General features: G+C 37.3%; 1 protein-coding gene across 1 annotated transcript in view; it reads right to left on the reverse strand.

Annotated features, from left to right (window-relative positions):
* The window catches only part of OPA1 (OPA1 mitochondrial dynamin like GTPase), an 80,463-nt gene extending 67,351 nt beyond the window's left edge, over positions 1–13,112 (reverse strand). The window contains 6 exon segments of the mRNA XM_033131374.1: positions 4,710–4,777; positions 5,453–5,506; positions 6,007–6,114; positions 7,859–7,955; positions 8,614–8,932; positions 12,912–13,112. Of these exon segments, the coding sequence (XP_032987265.1) occupies positions 4,710–4,777; positions 5,453–5,506; positions 6,007–6,114; positions 7,859–7,955; positions 8,614–8,932; positions 12,912–12,943 (678 nt within the window). The 5' untranslated portion in view covers positions 12,944–13,112.
* Positions 13,113–21,102: the final 7,990 nt, after the last annotated feature.

The following is a 21,102-nucleotide window of genomic DNA, read 5'->3' on the forward strand; positions in this document are numbered from 1 at the left end:
TTCTCCTTCCATTTAAAGAATATTTCTAGTCAGTAAACTACTTTTCAGTTTGAATAATTCTGCTATTTGATTAACTAAAAATAACTATTTTTTCTTTCCCAGTAATACATAATAACTCTGCTCATGATATTTATAGCAAAGTGAAAATATTATTGATTATCAGAAGAAAATACACCTTTCCACTTGGATTACTTAACTTGCTCCAATTCAGAAATACCATATCCTATTTTACTACTTAGACAATTTCTATAAATAATAATTTTAAGAGATAAACAAATCAGTTTATTACCAAGAGTATTATCAATAATCACAATTTCTACCAAACCACCTTTGTTCTAAATTTCCTATAAAGTGGTATACGCGTATACACAGTATATACCTACTTAATGGTTTTTAAATGACATAAAAGTACCGTGTGCTTATGAAAGAAATAAAGTTGCCTGTTTTGCCATTCCACTTTTCCTCATGGAGCTCTTCTCTGTTTTTCTTTCTCTGATCCCTCTGCTTCCCATCTACTATACTCCAACACCAGTGATTTGGCTTCCTGGCTAAGAATCTAACCAAGTATAATTTGCTAGCTAGCTGCTTAGGCAACTTTAGTTTCCTGAATCTGTGGTTAGTTGGTGGTTCTGGTTGTTAGGATTTCATTTTGCCACTGTTATTACATTACTTGTTAAATGAAGAATTCCAGACATATAAATAGTATTTAAGCGATACTGCTTCGTTGTAATTCTGAATACCGTGTGTATGTACTACCTTCACACTCTTGTTCTTCTCAATAGTTGCCAAATATTGAAGGCCAAGAGAAATTCACAGGTAATCAGAGCAAAAGACACACTATATAAAATATTTGGGCCCATTCTTGTTGGCATTAATCACACTTATTTACTTTAAATTAGCCTCGCTTCTACTGGGTTAAATCAATGAACTAATTTGCTTAGAGCTCAGCACTATTGTAGGTGCTCTGAAAACAGAGATTCTGTGGTAGGAATATCTCATCAAATCGTAAGAATGTAAGCCAAAGTAAATAATGTTTCATAAGGAAAGTATTTTAAATGTTAAGAGTATAATTAATGGAATTAGAATGGTTATAGAAGCCTTAATGAGGGTGACAACTGAGCTGGGCTTAGAGGATGAGTGGAAATTAAGCAGAGGAGAAATAGAGCCATTTCAGCTGAGAGGTGTAGCATGTCACACAAATAAGAATAATTAACATGTGGAAAGGAAGAGCAGCAATGTTTAATAATCATACAGAGGGTGCCCAAAAAATATATACACATTTTAAGAAAGGGAAAAACTGTATTAATATATACCGATAACGAAAGATGAATACAAATCACGTTTGATTCGTGCAATTATAAGAGGTGCTCAAAGTGGTTTCCATTGGTGTCCAGACACTCCGGATTATAGAGAACTACTGCTTGACAAACGCTGACCAAAGTCTTAATGTCTCTTAAAATGTGCACACGTTTTTGGCACAAAAGTAATACCACTTTTTGTGATTTAGACTTTAAAAGGTCCTTTAAATATTTTCCATAAATTATGTGCTTATAACCTTCAGAATGACTATATTCTTTATTTCTGTGATATGTTTATGACCAATCAGAAACATGATACAACAAAAGCACAAATAAAATGTCTCATTGGCAAAATAATTTTCACTAGAATACAACAATCGTACTGAAACTAAAAGAGGAGATAACACTGTCTTGTCACCTATATATAATGATTGATATATGGAAATATATTAATTTACAAATCAGATGAGTCCATTAATTTACTAACATATGCTCACGCCAATTCCCAATGTCTTCAGGTAATTCCAAAGGTCTCAAAAGTGTTATTCAGTTCACACCAAGGGCTCTTTCTAATATTTTTCTCCAGTGAATACAAGTTTTAAAATTTTTAACAAACGCATTTATTAAAAAGTGGTTTCAGTATTTTTCCATTTTTTTATTTATCAAAGATACATATTAGAAGTTCTGATCAATGTAACAAATTACTGTCCACAAAATGAATGGATACAAAGCCAGGCAAAATCAAAGAAACTTGATATTTAGTTAGCCCATACATCATATGTAGAAAGATAAGCTTTTTGTAGACTTTTTGAAGATCTCCGTTACAACTTTCCAGAACACCTAAACGTCTAGTGACCCCAGACTGGGAGCCATACGTAATCACTTCATCATGTTGTTCATTCTGACTCAAGTCAAATAATCTGACATCTGTGTTCCCTCAACTCCCCGTCACTTTCACTTCAGTTGACTTTGAAAGGTCCTAACTGTTCCTCTACTTGCCAGCATTTCTCCAGATGTGTTCTCCTATTAGAAAGCACAAATCTTTTTTTTAGTTCTAGTGGTAATGTTTTTAATTTATTACTATTTTTTTTTAAAAATCTGGTTCACATTTACTTTTACATTTCTAGAGTCTAGCTAGAAACCTAGGTACAAACCAGACAACCATTAAGCTAAGGCACAACTGCTTCAAACTCTGACTACCATTTTAAATGTGGGGCTCTGAAATACCAGATTGAAACAATCAAAAAAGTTATCAGCTAAGCTCTGGATGCCATCCTACCACCTGTGATTATTGCCCAAAATTTCAAACTTGATGTTTTAGAGTAATTTCAAAAAGGCTAGGGCTAAGCTAAGCTCTCTCTTTCCAGGCTTATATTAAACCATCAATTTGTAGACAGGTCTCTTAAAATCAGTTTTTCTACATCTTTTCTGAATGGTTCATCATCCTCAAGTATCAATAGTCAAGCTTTGAAAACATAATGCTGCATGTTAATATAATTAAAACCACTAGTCAAGGCTAGAAATACTTTTTCTGTACAATGAATTTTTATACTAGCGTTTGCTACAATATGATTCAGCCTGTAAGGAAAGCAGCTTAACTACTACTCTAGTTTTAGTATTTACAACAAATAGTTAGAAATAATAATTAGTGAGGTTTTTAATGGAAAAGATAATCACAAAAAATAAAGAAAATATTAAAAGAAAACAGTCTACAAGGGCATTTATGTTCAAACAAGCAAAGGGATAAATTATAAAATAAAGCAATACATTTGCTTTCATGTCTATTATATAAAATCAAATTTGTAAATATAATTACATTCCGAGAGATCCATTGTCTTACTTCTTCTATATTGCAGAGTTCCTGATCATTTATTGATTATTCATTTATCACCCTAGTAGGATTTTAAGGTCATTATGTGAGTCAGGTCCTGAAATAGGTTTTTCATTCACCATAGCAATCCTAGGCCGTATCAGAGAAAAGCAGAGATGCAGACCTTCCCTAACTAGTCCAGGAAACAAGAAATCTTGTCACTCGAAAACACACTACCATATCTGTAACAGGTTTCTTCTCCCCAGTTAGATTAGCTCTTCCCTATACAGTAAGTTTACCTGCTTTGCGGGCCAAGGCCTTGGCTCAAGAATAAGCTGTGCATAATTGGCAAATTTCTATTCAAATTTTTCTCCCTAGTAGCATCAATAATTAAGGGTGTCCCTTGGTTATAATAAAGCCAATGGAAAAGGTATCAAAAAAGATCAAGTTAAAAGGCAAATACACACACACACACACACACACACACACACACACACTTTGAAATACATTTTCTCCAAAAGATCAAGTTAAAAGGCAACAGAAAAAAGATCTTTCGATAACTAAAACTTGGAATATCATGTAAAAAGTTCAAAGTTGAAGGACAGGGAGAAAGACAGAAACCTACACACAGGAATTATTTTCTTCCTGCTTCCCAAATAAACTTAAAATGATTTCCTTGCAATGTATTAAAACCATAATTACCATAAGTACAAAAGCTACATATTCCATATTTAATTTTAAAATGTTCGTATTTTTTCCAGCTATCTATCTAGGTATTATTTTCATAAATTTTCAAGAAATCAGGTATCTTACCAATTCCAAAAAATGAAAAGAGTAGACTAAGAAAATATCAGGTTAACATATGAATATAAACGCAGAGCAATGTATGGGTGTATGTCATTCTATTTAAGCAATTCTCCTAAAACTTTCATATGGATTTTGTTAACACATGTGTTGAAATCGACAAACCCTAAATAACCCCATAATTTTGTTAACTATCCATGTAACAGAATTAATTTATCCCCTAATAACTCTTTATTTCCTTAATGTTTGCCCCTAAGTGTATGCATGAAACTTTGGTCCCTAGAAGATATTTCATGAAAAAGGGTTCTGTTGCTAAATAAATCTTGAAAACCCTGTACACCTTGACTTCTCCTGGAGCTTCATAATACACATGAGTGCATTAAGGTATGAGAAATCCCAAGGAAAAAAAGAAGCCTGCTTGTTTCATTTGTATCAGTTTTACCATAAACATCGATTAGGTTGGTGCAAAAGTAATTGCAGTTTAAAAGGTTAAAAATAACTGCAAAAACCACAATTACTTTTGCACCAACCTAATAACAACAAAATACTTTGTTGGGGACAAATCCTTGAATCTAACGTTTCACAAAACATACCGGAAGGAAATGGGTTTTTCCAGTTATATTTCCAAAACTGCTATATATTAGTACCTTGCATTTTGTACCAATATTAGTAACAATACTCTACTTAAGTGTTTTATACTTGCTCCTCAGATGCTACCATTTTTTATTCTTCCATGTAGGTAAAAACTTTAAAATCTTTTAAGACTATCCATGTGAAGAATTCTGCTTTATACTTACCTTTCTAAAATGCTTGTCACTTTCAGGTCCATGATCTGTTGCTCTAAATGTGGTTTCTCCAGATGAACCTTAAAGATAAATATACAGTCCTTTAAATTCTCCAGTGATGTCAATAATTAAACTAAATTCTAAATTATGTTTAGTAGATTAAAAGGTAAATGGATATTTAGAGCAAGTGTCACTTTTTTGGAAAACTATTCTTATTTTAAGAAACACACTGGTAACCTATGCAAAACTTTTTAAAATTATAGTACATATTTAACTATTTTTTTTAAAAAATCACCGAAAATTACAATAAAAAAATAAGACAATCTTTGATAAGAATGATTTTACATGAGAGTACTTATAGTTCAGCCATATACCACTGCATTACAGACTACATTTAGTAAAAAAATAAATTTAAAAAGTCAACTATGACAGGACAGATGAGACAAACTAAAATTACTTTTCATTTCAATTATCAAAAACAATCAGATCAATTTCAAGAAAATATTCTGGTAAAGCAAATTTTCTTTTTAATATCTTTAATCTTATAATACAGATACATGTTTAGGAATTTTAGTTTTACCACAAAGTAATTGTTTTATTATTTACTCCTAAAGGAGAATGAATTTGCCCAATATAATTCTGGGGTTTTAAAATTCAGCATAAGCAGCATTATAAATTTGGTCTGCAATTTTATTTATTATATAAGAAGCATTTAAAAGGCATGTTAAGGTCAGCAAAAACGTCTGTTTACACACCTAACAAGAGAAGCAGGTCAGAAGCTCCTATGACTTCACTAACCAATTTGTGACCTGTGAAAAATCAGCAAAAGGGGAAATAGAAATGTAAAACTTAACAGGAATGAGCAAACAAAGATGTCTCAGATCTTAGATGTTTATCCTGATAAGGCAGTAATTGGGCAAATACACCAGGATTAACCTTAATACATTCTACTCATTATGGTCTATCATAATTAAATGTGTTTTAAATTCATCAAATTGGCTCAAACCAATTATGAAAAGCAAACACATAGGAAGTCTCATCTCCCTGTCAAGAACAAGTGATATTTTTTCCCTCACCAACTAAAGTCTAGCTTGTTTAAGTTCTTGCAAACTTTCATTCTGTTGGGCTAAACAAAAATTAAAATCACTACACAACAAAACTGTTTTTTGTTTTTTTTTCCAAAACGCCGTTTTTCATTTGTACTAAATGTTTTCATTAAAAGATGGGAATAAACAAATGAATACATCTAATTATTTTTCTCTGTGACTCCTGACATTTTAAATGAGATCAAACACAGGTCCTTTCTTACCTGTGGTGAAAAAGTCCTTCAATAAGCTGAGGCTTTCAACAATTTTGTCAAAGTCGGGTGCCAACTTTGAAAGGTCCTCTGAATCAGGAAGGGCTTTTCTAATTTTCTCTGAAGACAAAAAAAAAAAAAGAAAAAATTTCTCAAAATAAAAATTTGACTATTAAAACATTAATAAAATTTAAATAATCATCATACATAAATTTAAACTAAAATCTTTTTCCATTTTTGCCCTATGACAACTATAACTACTACGTACATCTGAAAAAAATATATTATTCTGATGATATTCTACAAGCCATGAAATTTTAAAAAAGACTCATCAAACATATGGCTTAGATGGAGACCTCCGATTTACAAGTTAAATGCCTTGAGACAGAAGTACTGTATTAACAATGTTAACACTGGATTGGAATCAGAAGTACTTTTGTGGAGAAAGTCACAGCAAAGAGGCAAAGAATCAAACAAACAAAATCTCTTACAGCACATGGCCTAACTCAAAAAAGTGATCACATCCCAGTTCAAGTTCTAGAACAGAATTCCATTACTTTTTGCCCTCCTTTCATAGTCCCTAAGAAGATTCACACCTGTTACCAATTGGAAAATAACTATTTAAGAGCCCAAGGCAGGCTTTTATTTTATTTTAGCTAGCTTTATTTATAAAATAGTCAAAGCATTTATTTTTGTTTAAAAACACTCAAAAATTTTGCCCAAGTCTGGTACAATTTTACAGACTTCTGAATTAGGAAGGGCTTTTCTCATTTTTCTCTGAAGACCAAAACACAGTCTCAAAATAAAAACACGTGTCAGCTATTATTTTAAGTACTACAAAAGCATTCACTTGCTTAATTTTCAGAGCAACCCTACAGCACAGCCATCATCAACCCCATTTTACAGATGAGGAACTGGGGCACAGAGGTTATGGAACTGCACCCAGAACAGAGCAAAGCAGCAGGCAAGTCAGAGTTTACACCTAGGCGGTCTTGGTTCAGAATCCAGCCTCTCAGCCACAGCGCCATGGTACTGACAAATGAAGCAAGTTTAAATACTAGATGTAGCAAGTTTAATACTAGAAAAATAATTTGAAAGAGTGCTTTTTCTACAAACACCTATGTCAACACAGTACAGTTTTAAGAAAGTGCTGTGAATAAGTGCATGCAGAGATTAATTCTACCCCCATATTCACCTAAGAAATTAGTCTATAAAAGAAGACCAAGGAAAACAATTTCATCTAAAAAACTTTTTTGAAAAGATCACCATGACTTACTGGCAATCATAGTTATCAAATACACTATTTTCTCAACTACCTATTATTAGAAAAAGGGGGACAGTGGCTGATAATAGGAAGAAATTACTCTGGACACTAGCAGACTTTTAAGGAACCTGGTTACAAAAAACAGAGGTAACCATGGTATCCAACCAAAAAGAGCTAAGTAGGTGGGTCATGGTGCATCTGTTCTGGGTAACATATAACATCGAACATGATGTTTGGGAAGGCTGCTTGGCGGTCCGGAAAACACTGCCAGCATATGTTAGGGAGCAAAAGATAAGATACCACAGTCTGTGTTCACTATGATTATACAGTTTTTAAAAAGGAAACTAAAATATTAACAACATACACAGAACAGGTACAATTAAAAGAAAATGCTCCATAAGGAGAGTGGCAGCTATGTGAAAGTGATGGACTAGTGGATACTTTTTGTTTTATAGTTTTTCTTTGATATTCTATTTTTTATCATTAAAATAAAACTGCTACACATTAAACTCGTGAGTTAGGAAACCATCTCAATACAATTAGTTCTCTTTCCTGAAGAGATGACCAAACAGCAGTTATTTTCACGCTGATGATACAAACCTAAGTCAATGTAGTCATCAATCTCCCACACAAAGTCAGGCACAATCCATTTATAGTCACTAAGGTCTGGTATCATGTCTTTCCATTGATCAAAAGTCTAAAAGATAAGAAAACATGCCAATCAAATGCTCTGAATGCCATGTAAAAATATAAGGAAAATTATTTTAATTTATTTAGTTAAAACATACTCGTCTACTAAGAGTGAAATATTCAAAACTTTTAGAAACAAAGCAGGCTCAACTCTTTTAAAGACAAATTAGTAGGCAAGCATATAAAAATGTAAATGTCCCTTTACCGACTATGGAAAATGTAAAAATTCAAAACATATTCCTATTTCAAGCAGGTTTCATGGTTTGGCTTTAAACAACTCCGTGGAATAGAAGACAGGCAGACCAGGAGTCAGGACACCTCGCCTCTGGTCACAGCCAAGAAGTGGCTGCATGAACAGGGCACTTCATTTTCCTATCTGTGTTCCTGAAGGGCAAAGCTGAAAAATCAAACCAAGGTGTTCTCACTCCCAGCCCAGGGGTCCTTCCACTAGGCTGTATGTATCTCCTATAATTATAATTAAGCTTCAAAGGCATTTTCTTACTACTAGTCACACCACTAAAGCAACCTAGCATATAGTAGAGACATACAAGAAATGTTTAAACATCCAATTATATTTTACTGCACTAAAGAAAACTTATGGATGCTATAAAACTTAAAATAATCATGCTGAATAATTAGAAAGGAAGTAGGAAAGTTAAGCTCACCTTTTTGGCTGTATAGCCACCCCCAACCGCAGATCCCAGCACGAGATACCGAAGTTTTAAGAGTCTTGCAGCTAATCTTGCTGGCCAAAAATTCCTGCGGGGCTGGTAGCCATACTTAATTGGGGAAAGTTTCAATTTATGTAAAGGAGGGTTAGTTAGGGAGGAGAACTGCTGAAATGATGTCCGGAATTGGGCTCTTTGAAGCTTTAAGGTAGGATGACGTGAATGATAAATACTTCGTGAAACCAGATGCAGTTTCTGTAGTGGTAAGCTTCCTTTTATTCCAGAGCTATGTTTCACTAAGGAATGGCAGACCTCACTGAAAGAAAAATGGGTATGGCAGAAAGATCACATAGGGTAACAACACAAAGGAAATAATATAAGAGCAATACACTAAAGGGAAAGCACACATATGCGTGCACAGGTGGCCAACCACACTACGTCATAAAATAGCTCACATTTTCTAACAACTTGCTATGAGCTAGGCACTGTTGCAGCATGTGCTACCTCACCGAATCCTCCTGATAATCCTCTGATGAATTATCCCCATTTCACAAATGAGGAAAAGGTGACACAGTAACATAAGTAACTTGCCTAAGCGCACAGTGATGTAAAGAGTAAAGGTGGGATTCAAACTTAGGCAGTAGGACGCCAGAGCCTGTTCTCTTATTTCAGTTGCCCAGAAATGAGAGAAGAAACGAAAGTGAGGAGGCAGCAGTGAGAAAGGAAAGGGAAAGGTAGATAGTAGAGTGACAGACTAGACATGGGAGGAGGGAAAAGAAGATTAAATGACAACCACGAGTTTCTACTCGGGACAACTAACGTTACCACTTGCCACTTCCTGATATTAAAAACTCTAGAGATTAATCAATGTTGGGAATAGTTCATGGTTCCATAACATTTAGCTCAAACTTCTTTCAACTCTATTCCTACATCTCCTTAGGTCTTTTGAGTCAGATAAGCTTTGGTTCCAATCACAGCTTCACTGCTTACTATTTGGGCAATCAAAGGCAAATTATGAATTTACCAAAGCCTCCGTTTTTCAGTCTGTTAAAATTAAATAATAGCTATATCAGAGAGTTATAGTCAGCAATCACTAATTCAATTATCGTATTCCCAGACCATAATTCCCTTTCACTACAACCATCTTCGACCCTAGAAGGACAGCCAAGTCACTGATACTTCTATCTTCTTACCTATTGGTTCCCATCTTATCTATTGATCCACTGACTCACCTTCAATTCCCTAGTTCATAGTTTCAATAACTCTTTTGCAATAGTCTAGACTCCCCTGCCCTCTGACTTTTTGTTTCACTTGACTGGCAAAATATAAACCCTGGATGAACCTTATTGTTGCTTTTCTCCCTGCCTATACCGGGGGAATGAAGAACTACTGAAGAAAATCACACCTACTGGACCGACAGGTATCTCAGCTAGGCCCTTGAGATTGCCTGACAATCTTACTTCACTTCTCTTATCACTTACTTCTTCTCCTCTCTGCTAGGATGACTTCAGACATTTTCCACTCTCCTCTCTAACCTCTCGCCTCTCCCTATTCTTGCTCCAAGTCTCAGCAGACGACCCTGCCCACTACTTCACGGAGGAAATGGAGGCCATCAGAAGGAAGCACGCTGTTTACTTACTGTCCCTATACCTATGCTTCTCGCTTCCCCTGCTCCCCACAAGCCCTGTAAGATTACAGCGAGTGCTCCTCCTCCCCCCAAACCCCGACCCTCCTTCAGGACTCCTTATCTCAGAAAACGGCATGAGCATTTATTCAGTTCCATATCCACAGACTTGGGGAACATTCTTGATACCTCCCTCACCCTCAAGTTCTCTTAATTCTACTTCAACACAGATCTCAAATCTTCCATTTCTCCCATTTCCACCATTTCTTACCTGGGTGGCTACAACCGTCCGTACCAAGGTGTTCTCCACAGTAAAACCCGAGTACGCTTCTGAAATGTAAATCTGCTCACCGGCACTCACCCATGTATCTGTTAAACATCTCCCCCTGCCCTGAGAATAAAATCCAAACTCCTGGTCTATGAAGCCAGTACATTTTAAAAGTGTGCATATACACATGTGGTGGTATATGGATACTTCTTTAACAGATGACGGGTACAGATCATATTTTGGAAACCATGGACATACAGGATCAATCTAAGAAGACCAATGTTCACATAACAGGTGTCTAAAACAAACAAACAAAAACACCAAAAACAGGAAAAATAAAAGAACATAAAGAAATAAGATAAGAAAAACTTCCTGGAACTGAAGAAAGAATCTTTTTTAACAAAAAGGCCCACTGAGTGCCAGGCCAGATGAGTGGGGGTGGGCAATGGAACGTGGGAAAGGAGGAAGCCCTCAGCCTAGACAAAGCCTCGAGAATTTTAAGATAAGCCAAGATCCTGAAAGCTTCCATAAAGGGAAAAAGAAGATACCTACAAACACAAAAAACTCAGACTGCCCTGAGAGTTGGTATTAGTAACAAAGGATGCCAGGGAAAAAATGTAGCAATGCCTTCACAATCCTGAAAAGGAATTTTGAACAGGCTTCTATATTCAAACTAAAAATCAAACATGAACCGATAACAAGGTTTTTCACTCCTGAAATCATCTAATTTGTGTCATCTACCATCGCTTTTAACCTGTATACCATTCCTTAATATGTAATTCTTTTTTCAACAATTTTACACAAATATTTATTGTACCTAAATAAATACTGGTCTTCCTACATGTCTATTAGCATGTGTTTAGACACGTATGTCAAGAAATGTTTATGTTTCCATCTGCTAACGAATAGGAAATTAAAAGTACTCCTTCATAACATGCAGAGGAGCTATAGCAAAAGATAAATTCCAGAGCTTGGGTCTTTTGGCCTTTCACATCTCTATTTCTGCAGGTAGCTACGCTGCTACAACATAAGACATTTTTAAGCCACAACTGTATGGAGTCATAGTAACTTTAGAAACAATTTAGCCCAACAACATCCAACTGAATAAACAAACATCAGTTATTAATCAGTTTGTTTTTAAACTTCTTAAAAAAGTTTTTGCTACACATCTTAATTGCTCCAACAAAGTATGCTATTTTCTAGAAAGTCTTTTATGCAAAGAAAATTAGAAATTTTTCCCCAGTAAATACTGAGTAGAAATAAAAAGGTTATAAATAACTTACTTCAGTACGGAGAGCTGTTGGATTTACTCAGAAATTAAGAATTCCATAAGATTAGAAATAACTTATTCAATTATTCTAATTGACAAAAACTATTGTATACCATCCAGTTCTGAATTTAGTCTCAAGTTAAGCTTCATGAAATAAATGGATTCTGGTTTTTTTTAACACTATAAATTTATCTACATCATTTAAAACGTTCTGAAAAAAAATCAAGACAGGTGTTTAGAGGCTGAGTTAATTTAGGAAAACCAAGTTTTTTTCAACCTTGCTTAATGCATATTACTTCTCATCCAATGCCTGCAACAATAATTCTGAAAGTATCTAAGAATGTTGGAATACTACTATGTGTAAAGATAGTTATATTTAATCTCATTAAACTGCATATAGTAACCCATAGAAATAAAAAGACTTCTGTGATTTTCTACTTAGGATTAAACCAGGCCAGGGCAACGATAACAGTGTGATTAGAAAGGTAGCGCCACATTTAACACCACGTATCCAAAAGCAAGTCTCCCTCTCTAAACACTGGGAAAAAAAAAAAAAAAAAGCTGCTCTTAAGAGGGTAATCTCTAATCGTCATCTCTGACATCGTATGCCAACCAATTGTGATTCCAAATCACGTTCACTCAGCAGACTAGGGAGAGGCAGAGTCCCCTACACCCTCGGAGAAAAGCGAGAATACCTGCAGGAATAATGTACGCCCGGCGCGGACAGAAAAGAAGGGTTAAGAGAGACGCGGAATGGGTGACACAGGGATAGAACCAGACATCCGGGAAGGAGAGGGCAAAAGCAAGAAGCAATCAGAGACAGAGATACAGTGAGGTCAGAAGGGTGAAAAGGGCAGGGACAAAAGGACAATAGAGACAGGCCAAGACTGAAAGGCGCCCAGAATCTTCTTCGAGCTGCAAAGGAAAAGGGACAAGAGCCAGTACTGGAGCTGGCACCTCAGGTAAGCCCAGTCAGGGCTCCTGTCACGCTGGGTCCTCAGAAATATCCCAGAACTCTCCAACTGCCCTCCGTCTGGACTGAGGACTATCTGCATATTCTGTCAGTACTAAAAGGACAACCCCATTTTCCCGAGGCCCCAGAAATAACGGGGCCAGGTCGAGCCTGCACTTACCAGGCCACGGCGGGCCGGCGGAGTCGCCACATCCCTCCAGAGAGGAGGTCACGCAGGCGCGGAGACCACGCGGGAGCCCTGGTGTGAGCCCCAGTCCGGCTCCTGCTCCAGGAATGACCCAGGAAGAGGCTCTGGGCAACAAGGACACAGAGAAGCCACTGCGGCCCTTCCAATGGCGCATGGACTTCCGCAAGAGCCCGCCCGGCACCCGTACTCAGTCCGTCAGGCAAACAAGCACCCCGCCCTTTCTGGGAGCGCAGCACAAACGGTCCGAGGAGGACTGGCGCCTGCGCTCAGAGCCTAGACAACGCTCCGCCCTCTTTGTTTCCGGGTTGGGATTCTGAATTCGAGGTTCCCAGGTTAAAGACTTGAGGGGGTGGGGTCCAGAGCTGGGCAGTGACTGAGAAGCAGGTGAGGGGCGTGGAATCCGAATCCAGACTTTCTCCCTGGGGGGTGGCAATTTAAGAAAATTTACGTATTGAGGAAGCATGGCGGAGCCTAGAAAGTACAAAGTAAGGACTGTAGTAGAGCAATAAAAGCCAACGGTTGCTCCTTTGTCTTCGCCCAGCGTCTTTGTTTACAGAGCACTTTCTTATCCTTAGAAAAATCTCCGGAGGGCGGGAGGAAGTCAGGGACAGGTTAAGTGCCTCAGAAGCTCAGAAGGTCCTGTGTGATATGGGTGTCACAGGAGGCCGAAGGAGTCCGGGGCTGGTGCTGCCTGCACCCCTCAGCCAGTCGCTCAACCCAGGAATTGGGTCATAGAATAAGCGTTTATTATCACAGAAGTGGTGGTCTGAGAAGGCAGCGGGTTAACACCTCCAAAAACTGCCTTACATTCTCAGACCAGCGTGGGGTATATGGGGTATATGGGGGGGGGGGGATCAGAGCGCTCTCCCAGAGGCTGCATGATGTCCCGGAGGCCTGTTCTCCTTTCGTGATGCCTCCCTCTGTCTTCTTATCTCTTATTGGCACCAGCTATCTGGGAATGGTGGGGGAGTAACCTGGGAAAATGCTGAGCCATAGAGTTTGTAATTAGCAAGCATCTACAAGCTGATTCTCTGGGACGAGGGGCCGGAACAGGGCAGGGCATTCGGGAGGCATTCTGAGCTCAGCCACAGGGGGGTGAAGCCCACCTGGATGAGGGCAGGGCATCCCAGAGGCATTCTGAGTACTGGGGTCCCAGTTGGGACCTGCTTCAGGGGCGTAGATCAGTTAGGACAGCTATAGGTTTGGAATACGCTTGTGCAGTTTAGAAGGCGTCAGAAATGATTTTGTTCACTCACCCTTTAACCAGCTTGCATCTGGTTTCAAATCTCACTAATTTGTTGAAATGGTCCATGTCAACACCTCCAACAATTCCATACTGTCAATGGTCTCTGGACCTCTCAGCATTCAGCTCAGAATGGTAGGTGCTCGGCACTCTCCTTTTTAGTCAATTTCCCTTTCTTGGCTTTCAGGACAGTACATTCTCCCTTTTCTCCAGGAGCTGCCGCTCCCCTGTCTCCTTTGCTGGTTCTGCCTCCTCTCCTAAACCTCTCAATGTTGGAGGGTCCCAGCTCTCTGAGCTCCTGGGCTCCTTCCTTTCTCTGTCTTCATTCTTTCCCTAAGTAATCTAAGTCAGTTCAATGGCTTTAAATACTGTTTTCCCCTTGCTGTCTTATCATTTTATGTTTTGTAAGGAAATTGGGGCCCATAAAAGAGATGTGGCCTGTGAAATGTAATATAGTCAATTAGTGGCATAACCAGGACCAAGATCAAAGGGTCCTGTTCCCCTGCTTCACTTCAAGCCCCCCGCCCCCAAACACAAAGCATAAAACAATTCCTTATGAGATCAGAATTCTGAGTTAGTATCCATCCATTCACCACAACACCAACTGTAAACCCAACCATTGGTAGCAAACTTCCCAAATGCAGGACTCAGGGAATTTTCTTTATTATATTTATTGTGGTGACTGTTTTAATGGCAGTTTCTGTTTGCCATAATGACAAACTATAGATCTTTCCAGGATTGTAGAGCTGCACAAAAATTTCTTTATTACTATCACTTCCTAGTTGTTTGAGAAAATAAAAAGAGAGAGAGAAACAAGTAATAGCAAACCATTTCATATATGGGTTATCTTTACATCTTACAAAGCCCTTGTTTATCAATTGTACTTCTGGGAATATATCCTACCTAATCACTCCCATGTATCTATGTGCAAAGATGTATGCATGATGATGTTTGTTTCTGCACTGCATGAAATAGCAAAAGATTGACATCAACATGGTTAAAAGATAAACTGAGGCAAATTAAAAATTTTAAGAGTTTATTTGATAAAAAGTTGATTTGACAGACATTGCCAAATTGAAAGTGGTTAGGAGTGCTCCACTGACAGGAGCTGTGGGAAGACTTATAGGGATGACAGGGAAGCAAAGCGAGATTATTTGATCAGCTACAGCTTAAGTGGTTGCCTTATTTGGGAAAGCCAGTTCGCTGTTGGTGATTGATTGGCTCAGGTTTTGATTTCCTAACCTTAAGGCATTTACAGACTTCGGTTATGATTTGCTCTGTAGGCTGACAAGGCATTAGAACCATCTCAGTCTAATGGCCTCTTTGTTTAATTAATTTAACAACATGAATGTCCATAGATAGGAGCTAGTTAAATAAATTATATTTATACTAGCCAAGTAGTCTATGAGTTAGATCTCTTTGTCCTGATAAGGAACAATGTCTAATATATAGTATCATGTGAAAAAAGGGCAGAATATTGTGTAATCAAACTGCCACCATTGGTTCCAATTCAGCCTGCAGACTGGTTTCATTTGGCTTGTGTTGGCCAGTCCAATATTTTAAAAATAATTGGATTTGTTGCCAACATTTAAAAACCAAGAAATTTCACATCAAAAAATTTCTGGTTTCTCTTAAAATATCAGAAGGTCTGACAACATCAAGCCTCCACTATTACATGCAAAAACAGCTGAAACAAGGAGCCAAGTAGTGATTCTATCCTTCAGGCATGCATGTCTTCTCCAGCAGTTCACATTCCTTTAAGACTTCCTGACATCGAAGAGTATATCAATTGCCATGTATCGTGAGGCTTATGCTTTTATTTTCTTTAGTAAAGTCAAGAGGAAAGAGAACCACTGCTTATTTTGTATCCAAAGTGAGAAAATGAAAGACTGAGAGGGTCAGGTGTTTACAAAACAACAAAAAGGGTGTATTTTTTGCAGAAATAAAGAACATAACTATGTAAGTAAATTACACGGTGTTGAAAGAATACAATTTAAGCTGGTATTATACAACAAACACATGTGCATTATTCATACCTGACCCAGGAAAGTATTTTGAGTTGAGATGCCCTAGTGAAGTACAGTGTAACACTGTGATTTAGCATAAGAAATATGTATTTGGTCTTAGTCTCTTCTCCTGGCTCACAGCTCCTAAAACCCTAGATATTTCATAAATGACTAGAGCAATAGGTGCATCTTTTGTTATGACACTTGTTTTTTTGTCCTCCTGACATGTCTCCAAATTGATAAATGTGAAAGAAGTGTCTTATTATTCATAACAAGAACCTCTTAACCACATCTGAATTGATGTGAATGAGGCAACTTTTGGAAAACTAGATAAGAGACCATTGATCTTGGGGCTAGTTGCCAGGGCATCCAATCACCTGATTAGAGAATTGGATCTTTCAGCCTCACCCCCATCTCTGAGGAGGTTGAATCCATCATCAATGGCCAATTATTTAATCAATTATGACTGTGTAATGAATCCTCCATAAACACCCAAAAGGACTCAGTTCACAGAGCTCTCAGGATGGTGAACAAGAATGCATCCTTGTGTGAGAGGATTGTGTACCTGAACTCTAAGGGAATAGAAGCTCCTCTGCTTGGGATCTTTTTGGACCTCGCCCTATGTATCTCTTCATCTGGCTGTTCATTCATATCATTTCATATCCTTTGTAATAAACTGGTAGTCTAGTAAGTACACTGTTTTCCTGAGTTCTGTGAGCCACTCTAGTAAATTAATCAAACCCAAAGAATTATAGCCAGTTGGTCAGAAATACAGATAACAACCTGGACTTGTGATTGGAGACTGAAGTGAGGGAGGGGGTCAGTCTTGTGGGACTGAGCCCCTACCCTGTATGATCTGCATCCAGCTCCACTTCGATGGAATTGTGGGACAACCAGCAGTATCTGGAGAATATGAGAATTGCTTGGTGTGAGAGAATCTGTCCCCCCACCCCACTCCTCACACATTTGGTGAGTAGAAGTGTCAGACTGGAGTATTCAGAGAGTATTGAGAGTAGAAACACAGGAGGATCTGAGGAAGGACTCGAGGATGGTGGGACATGAGAGAAGGGGAGACTTAATTTTATTGTAAACCCTTTTATACTCTGAACGTGTTAACGTGTTTTATTTATGTAAAGAAATAGATATTAAAAATAGTTTTCTGGCCCAGAAGTCATAAAATACTTTTACTATTTTAAACAACATTCTTCGGTTCGGCTGGGAACTGAGCAATCCACCAATTAAAACTCACAAAACACTACCTTTACTTGCAAAGAGACACTTTTCAGAGTTTTCAGTAAAGCAAATATCTTCAGAAAGGGCAATAATGGGAGGTGTTAGTAGAAACTGAAATATTTGCATTTGTTTTTTAAGTTTTATATTGAAATTTTTACAGTAGAGGTTTTTGCAAAATTCTTTGGAGGGGCGTTGCCCAATTTCCTTGACACTGTATTCTTCCTCTGTGGTTTCCTGGAGAGGGAAACTAGCTAAGTCACACATATTTGCACCATCATTATTATCAAATTCTCCCCATCCTTTGGAAAAGCAAGTCATAATCCTCATCAACAAACATTTATAAGTCATTTCCTATGAATTCTGCTCTGGAAATATAACAAAAACACTAAAACCCGGTTCCTGCTCTCACGTATCCATGGTCTGGTTAGACGGGCACATATATCAAAAGATAATGTGAGAGAGAGAAAAAAAAGATAATGTGAGAGAGTACATGTTGAAGATCAAGTAAGGGATAACAGTTCTGTTACATGGAAGAACTATAGCATAATCAAACGGGCTTAAGAAAGATAATTCTGGAAAAACAGAAAAGGATGAATTTGTAAAGAGAGAGACTGGGGGGTCAGGAAGACTAGATAAGAGAAAGTCAAGCGTGATGGGTCTGAACTAAAGTATAGCAGTGGGGATAGAGATGAGAATTTGAAAGGATAATTCTGAGTATTTAAAGCAATGGAAAATTAAATGCAGAATTAGGTAGAAGAATCAAACATGACTGGGGTTTCAAGCCATAGTAAATTGACTGTCAGAGATAAAGAAAAGCTAATTTGAATGTTGTGTTGGATTGATGATGAATATTGAGGTATTAATGAGTTATCCAGGTGGAAAAATCTACGAGGCATTTAGAAATCAAGTCCTGGAATTCCGCAGAGAGGTAAGGCTTATAATACAGATCTGAGAGTTATCCTTATAAAAGTGAAACTGAGTCACATTAACTTTTGTGAAACTGTGCAGGAATTTGAAATTGTTTGTAAATGATTATTAAATCCACATTATTTTATAATGTTTACATTTTAAGACTAAAAGTATTATACGCAGTACAATAATACAAGAAAAATAAATATAAGGCATATCATTTTCAGGTGACATGATTATTTACATTGAAAAACCCTATGAAATCAATTTAAAAAAATAACCTCTAGAAATAATTAGTGAGTTATGGAGAGTCTCAGAATAGATTAAACATTAATAGATTTTTAAAAATTGTGTCTATATCCTTGCAAAAACACATCTGTAGCTATCAGGTCCTAATTCTCGGAATTTGTAAATGCTATCTTATTTGGAGAAAGGGTCTTCACAGATGTTATTAAGTTAAGGATTTTAAAATGGGGAAATTATTCTAGATTATCTGGGTGGGCCCTACATGTCGTGACATGTATCTTGATAAGAGCGAGATTTCACATGCGCTCACAGAGAAGAAGGCCATGTGAAGATGGACGCAGAGATTGGAGTGATGCCGCCACATACCAAGGAATGCCAGTGACCACAAGAAGATGAAATAGTCAAGGAACAAGTTCTCCCCTAGAGCTTCCACTGGTTGTGCAGTCCTACTGACACTTTAGTTTCATCCTAGTGATACAGATTATGGACTTCTGACCTCCAGAACTGTAAGACAATACATTTCTGTTGTTTTAATCCATCCAATTTTTGATCATTTGTTATAGCAGCCACAAAAAATTAAATGAAAAAAATTCCATTCATACCAGCATTATATATATGTACACATGTATACATATGTATAAAATTAGCAATGCATTTTTAAAAACAGATGTCCAAAGTCTATGCACAGAAAACTGTAAAACATTGCTGAGAGAAATTAAAGAAGATTTAAGTAAATAGAGAGTTATACGTTCAAGGACTAGAAGACTCAATATTAAAATACCACTTTTCCCCAAGTTAGTCTTATATAATCAACCCATTCCCAACATAATGCCAGCAGGCATTTTATTGTAGAAGTTAACAAAACGTCCTCAAATTTATAAAGAAATGCAAAGGGTCTAGAATGTCCACAACAACAAAAAAAGCTGGAGCATTTAGAACTACCTGCCCTCAAGATTTAATATAGAACTATTATAATCATGACAGTGTAGTATTGGTATAAGGACAAATAGATCAATGGACCAGAATACAATGTTCAGAAATAGATCTCCATTTGTGCATTCAATAGATTTTTAACAAAAGCGCTAAAGCGATTCAATGAAGGAAGAAGTCTTTTTAATGATTGGGGCTAGAGCAATTGGATGTCAATATGGAAAAGATGTCACACACATAATATACATAAAATTTAGTACAAGGTTATATCACATAAAAAATTAGTATCTACACAAAAAGTGTATAAGCTGGGACATAGTCCAAAATGTAAATGTAAAAACTATACAGCTTCTGGAAGAAATTTTAGAAGAATAACTTTGCAACCTGGGAGTAGGCAGAGATTTCTTATGTCACAGAACGTAATGCCTTAAAAAATTTTAAAAACTGATTAATTGGGTTTCATCAAACTATCATATTTCAGCCCATCAAATAACACCACTTGGAAAATGAATAGGCAAACCTCAAATTGGGAGAAAATGGTTTTTAGAATATATATTCACAAAGAACTCATATCCAGAATATATAGGAAACTCTTACATCTCAGTGATAAGATAAAAAACTGCTATGGTTTGAATGTTCGTGTCTTCTCAAAATGCATATATTGAAATCCTAATGCCCTTTGGTATTAAGGGGTGCGACCTTTGGGAGGTCATGTAGGTAGAACCGTCATGAATGGGATTTGTCCTCTTATAAAAGAGACCCCAGGGATCTCCCCAGCCCCTTCCATCATGTAAGGTTGGTTACAGGGAAAAGACATTCAGTATGAACCAGAAAGCAGGCTCTCACTAACCGGAAGGAGGCTATGCTGGCACCTTGAACTTGGACTTCCCAGTCTTCAGAACTGTAAGAAATAAATTTGTTCTTTATAAGCTATGGTATTTTGTTATAGCAGCCCCAAAGGACCAACACAACCCAATTAAAACGAGTAAGAAGTTCAAACAAACACTGCACAAAGGAAGATATATATAAAGAGCCAAAGAACACATAAAGGGCTCAATGTTATTAGTCATTAGGGAAATGCGGAATAAAACCACAGTGAGATACGACTATTTCTCCACTAAAACTGTTCAAATTAAAAAGACTGATAGGGAAGGTCTGCATAGCTTTCCAGGCTGACACAGCCTATGGGCCCTGTTGTGACAGCTTCTGGAAGCACAAAAAACAGTGCAATCCAACAGTGAAACTTGTCCTGTTGAGAAAAAAATATCAGCTGGTACTGCAAAAACTATAAAGCCTGTGGAAAACAGAGATAATGAGGATGACTCTATTGTTGATTTTCTCAATAGTGATGAGGAAGAGAACAGAGTTTCTTTGCAGAATTTAAAGAATTTAGGGGAGCCTGCAGCATTAAGAAGCTTACTGCTCAATCCACATCTTAGCCGGTTGATGGTCGCCTAGATCGGGGCATGACAAGGCCAAGCTGAGAGCCTGATCCAGGAGCCCTTGTTGTGGAGTTTGCTGACTGCTGTTTAAGGATCGTGCAACCATCGCAGAGTGAGCATTTGTAAGATGGATTATGGTGCTGCTTGCTCAAGCA

This window comes from Rhinolophus ferrumequinum, chromosome 2 (assembly GCF_004115265.2).
Source record: "Rhinolophus ferrumequinum isolate MPI-CBG mRhiFer1 chromosome 2, mRhiFer1_v1.p, whole genome shotgun sequence".
Classification (NCBI taxonomy): Eukaryota; Metazoa; Chordata; class Mammalia; order Chiroptera; family Rhinolophidae; genus Rhinolophus; species Rhinolophus ferrumequinum.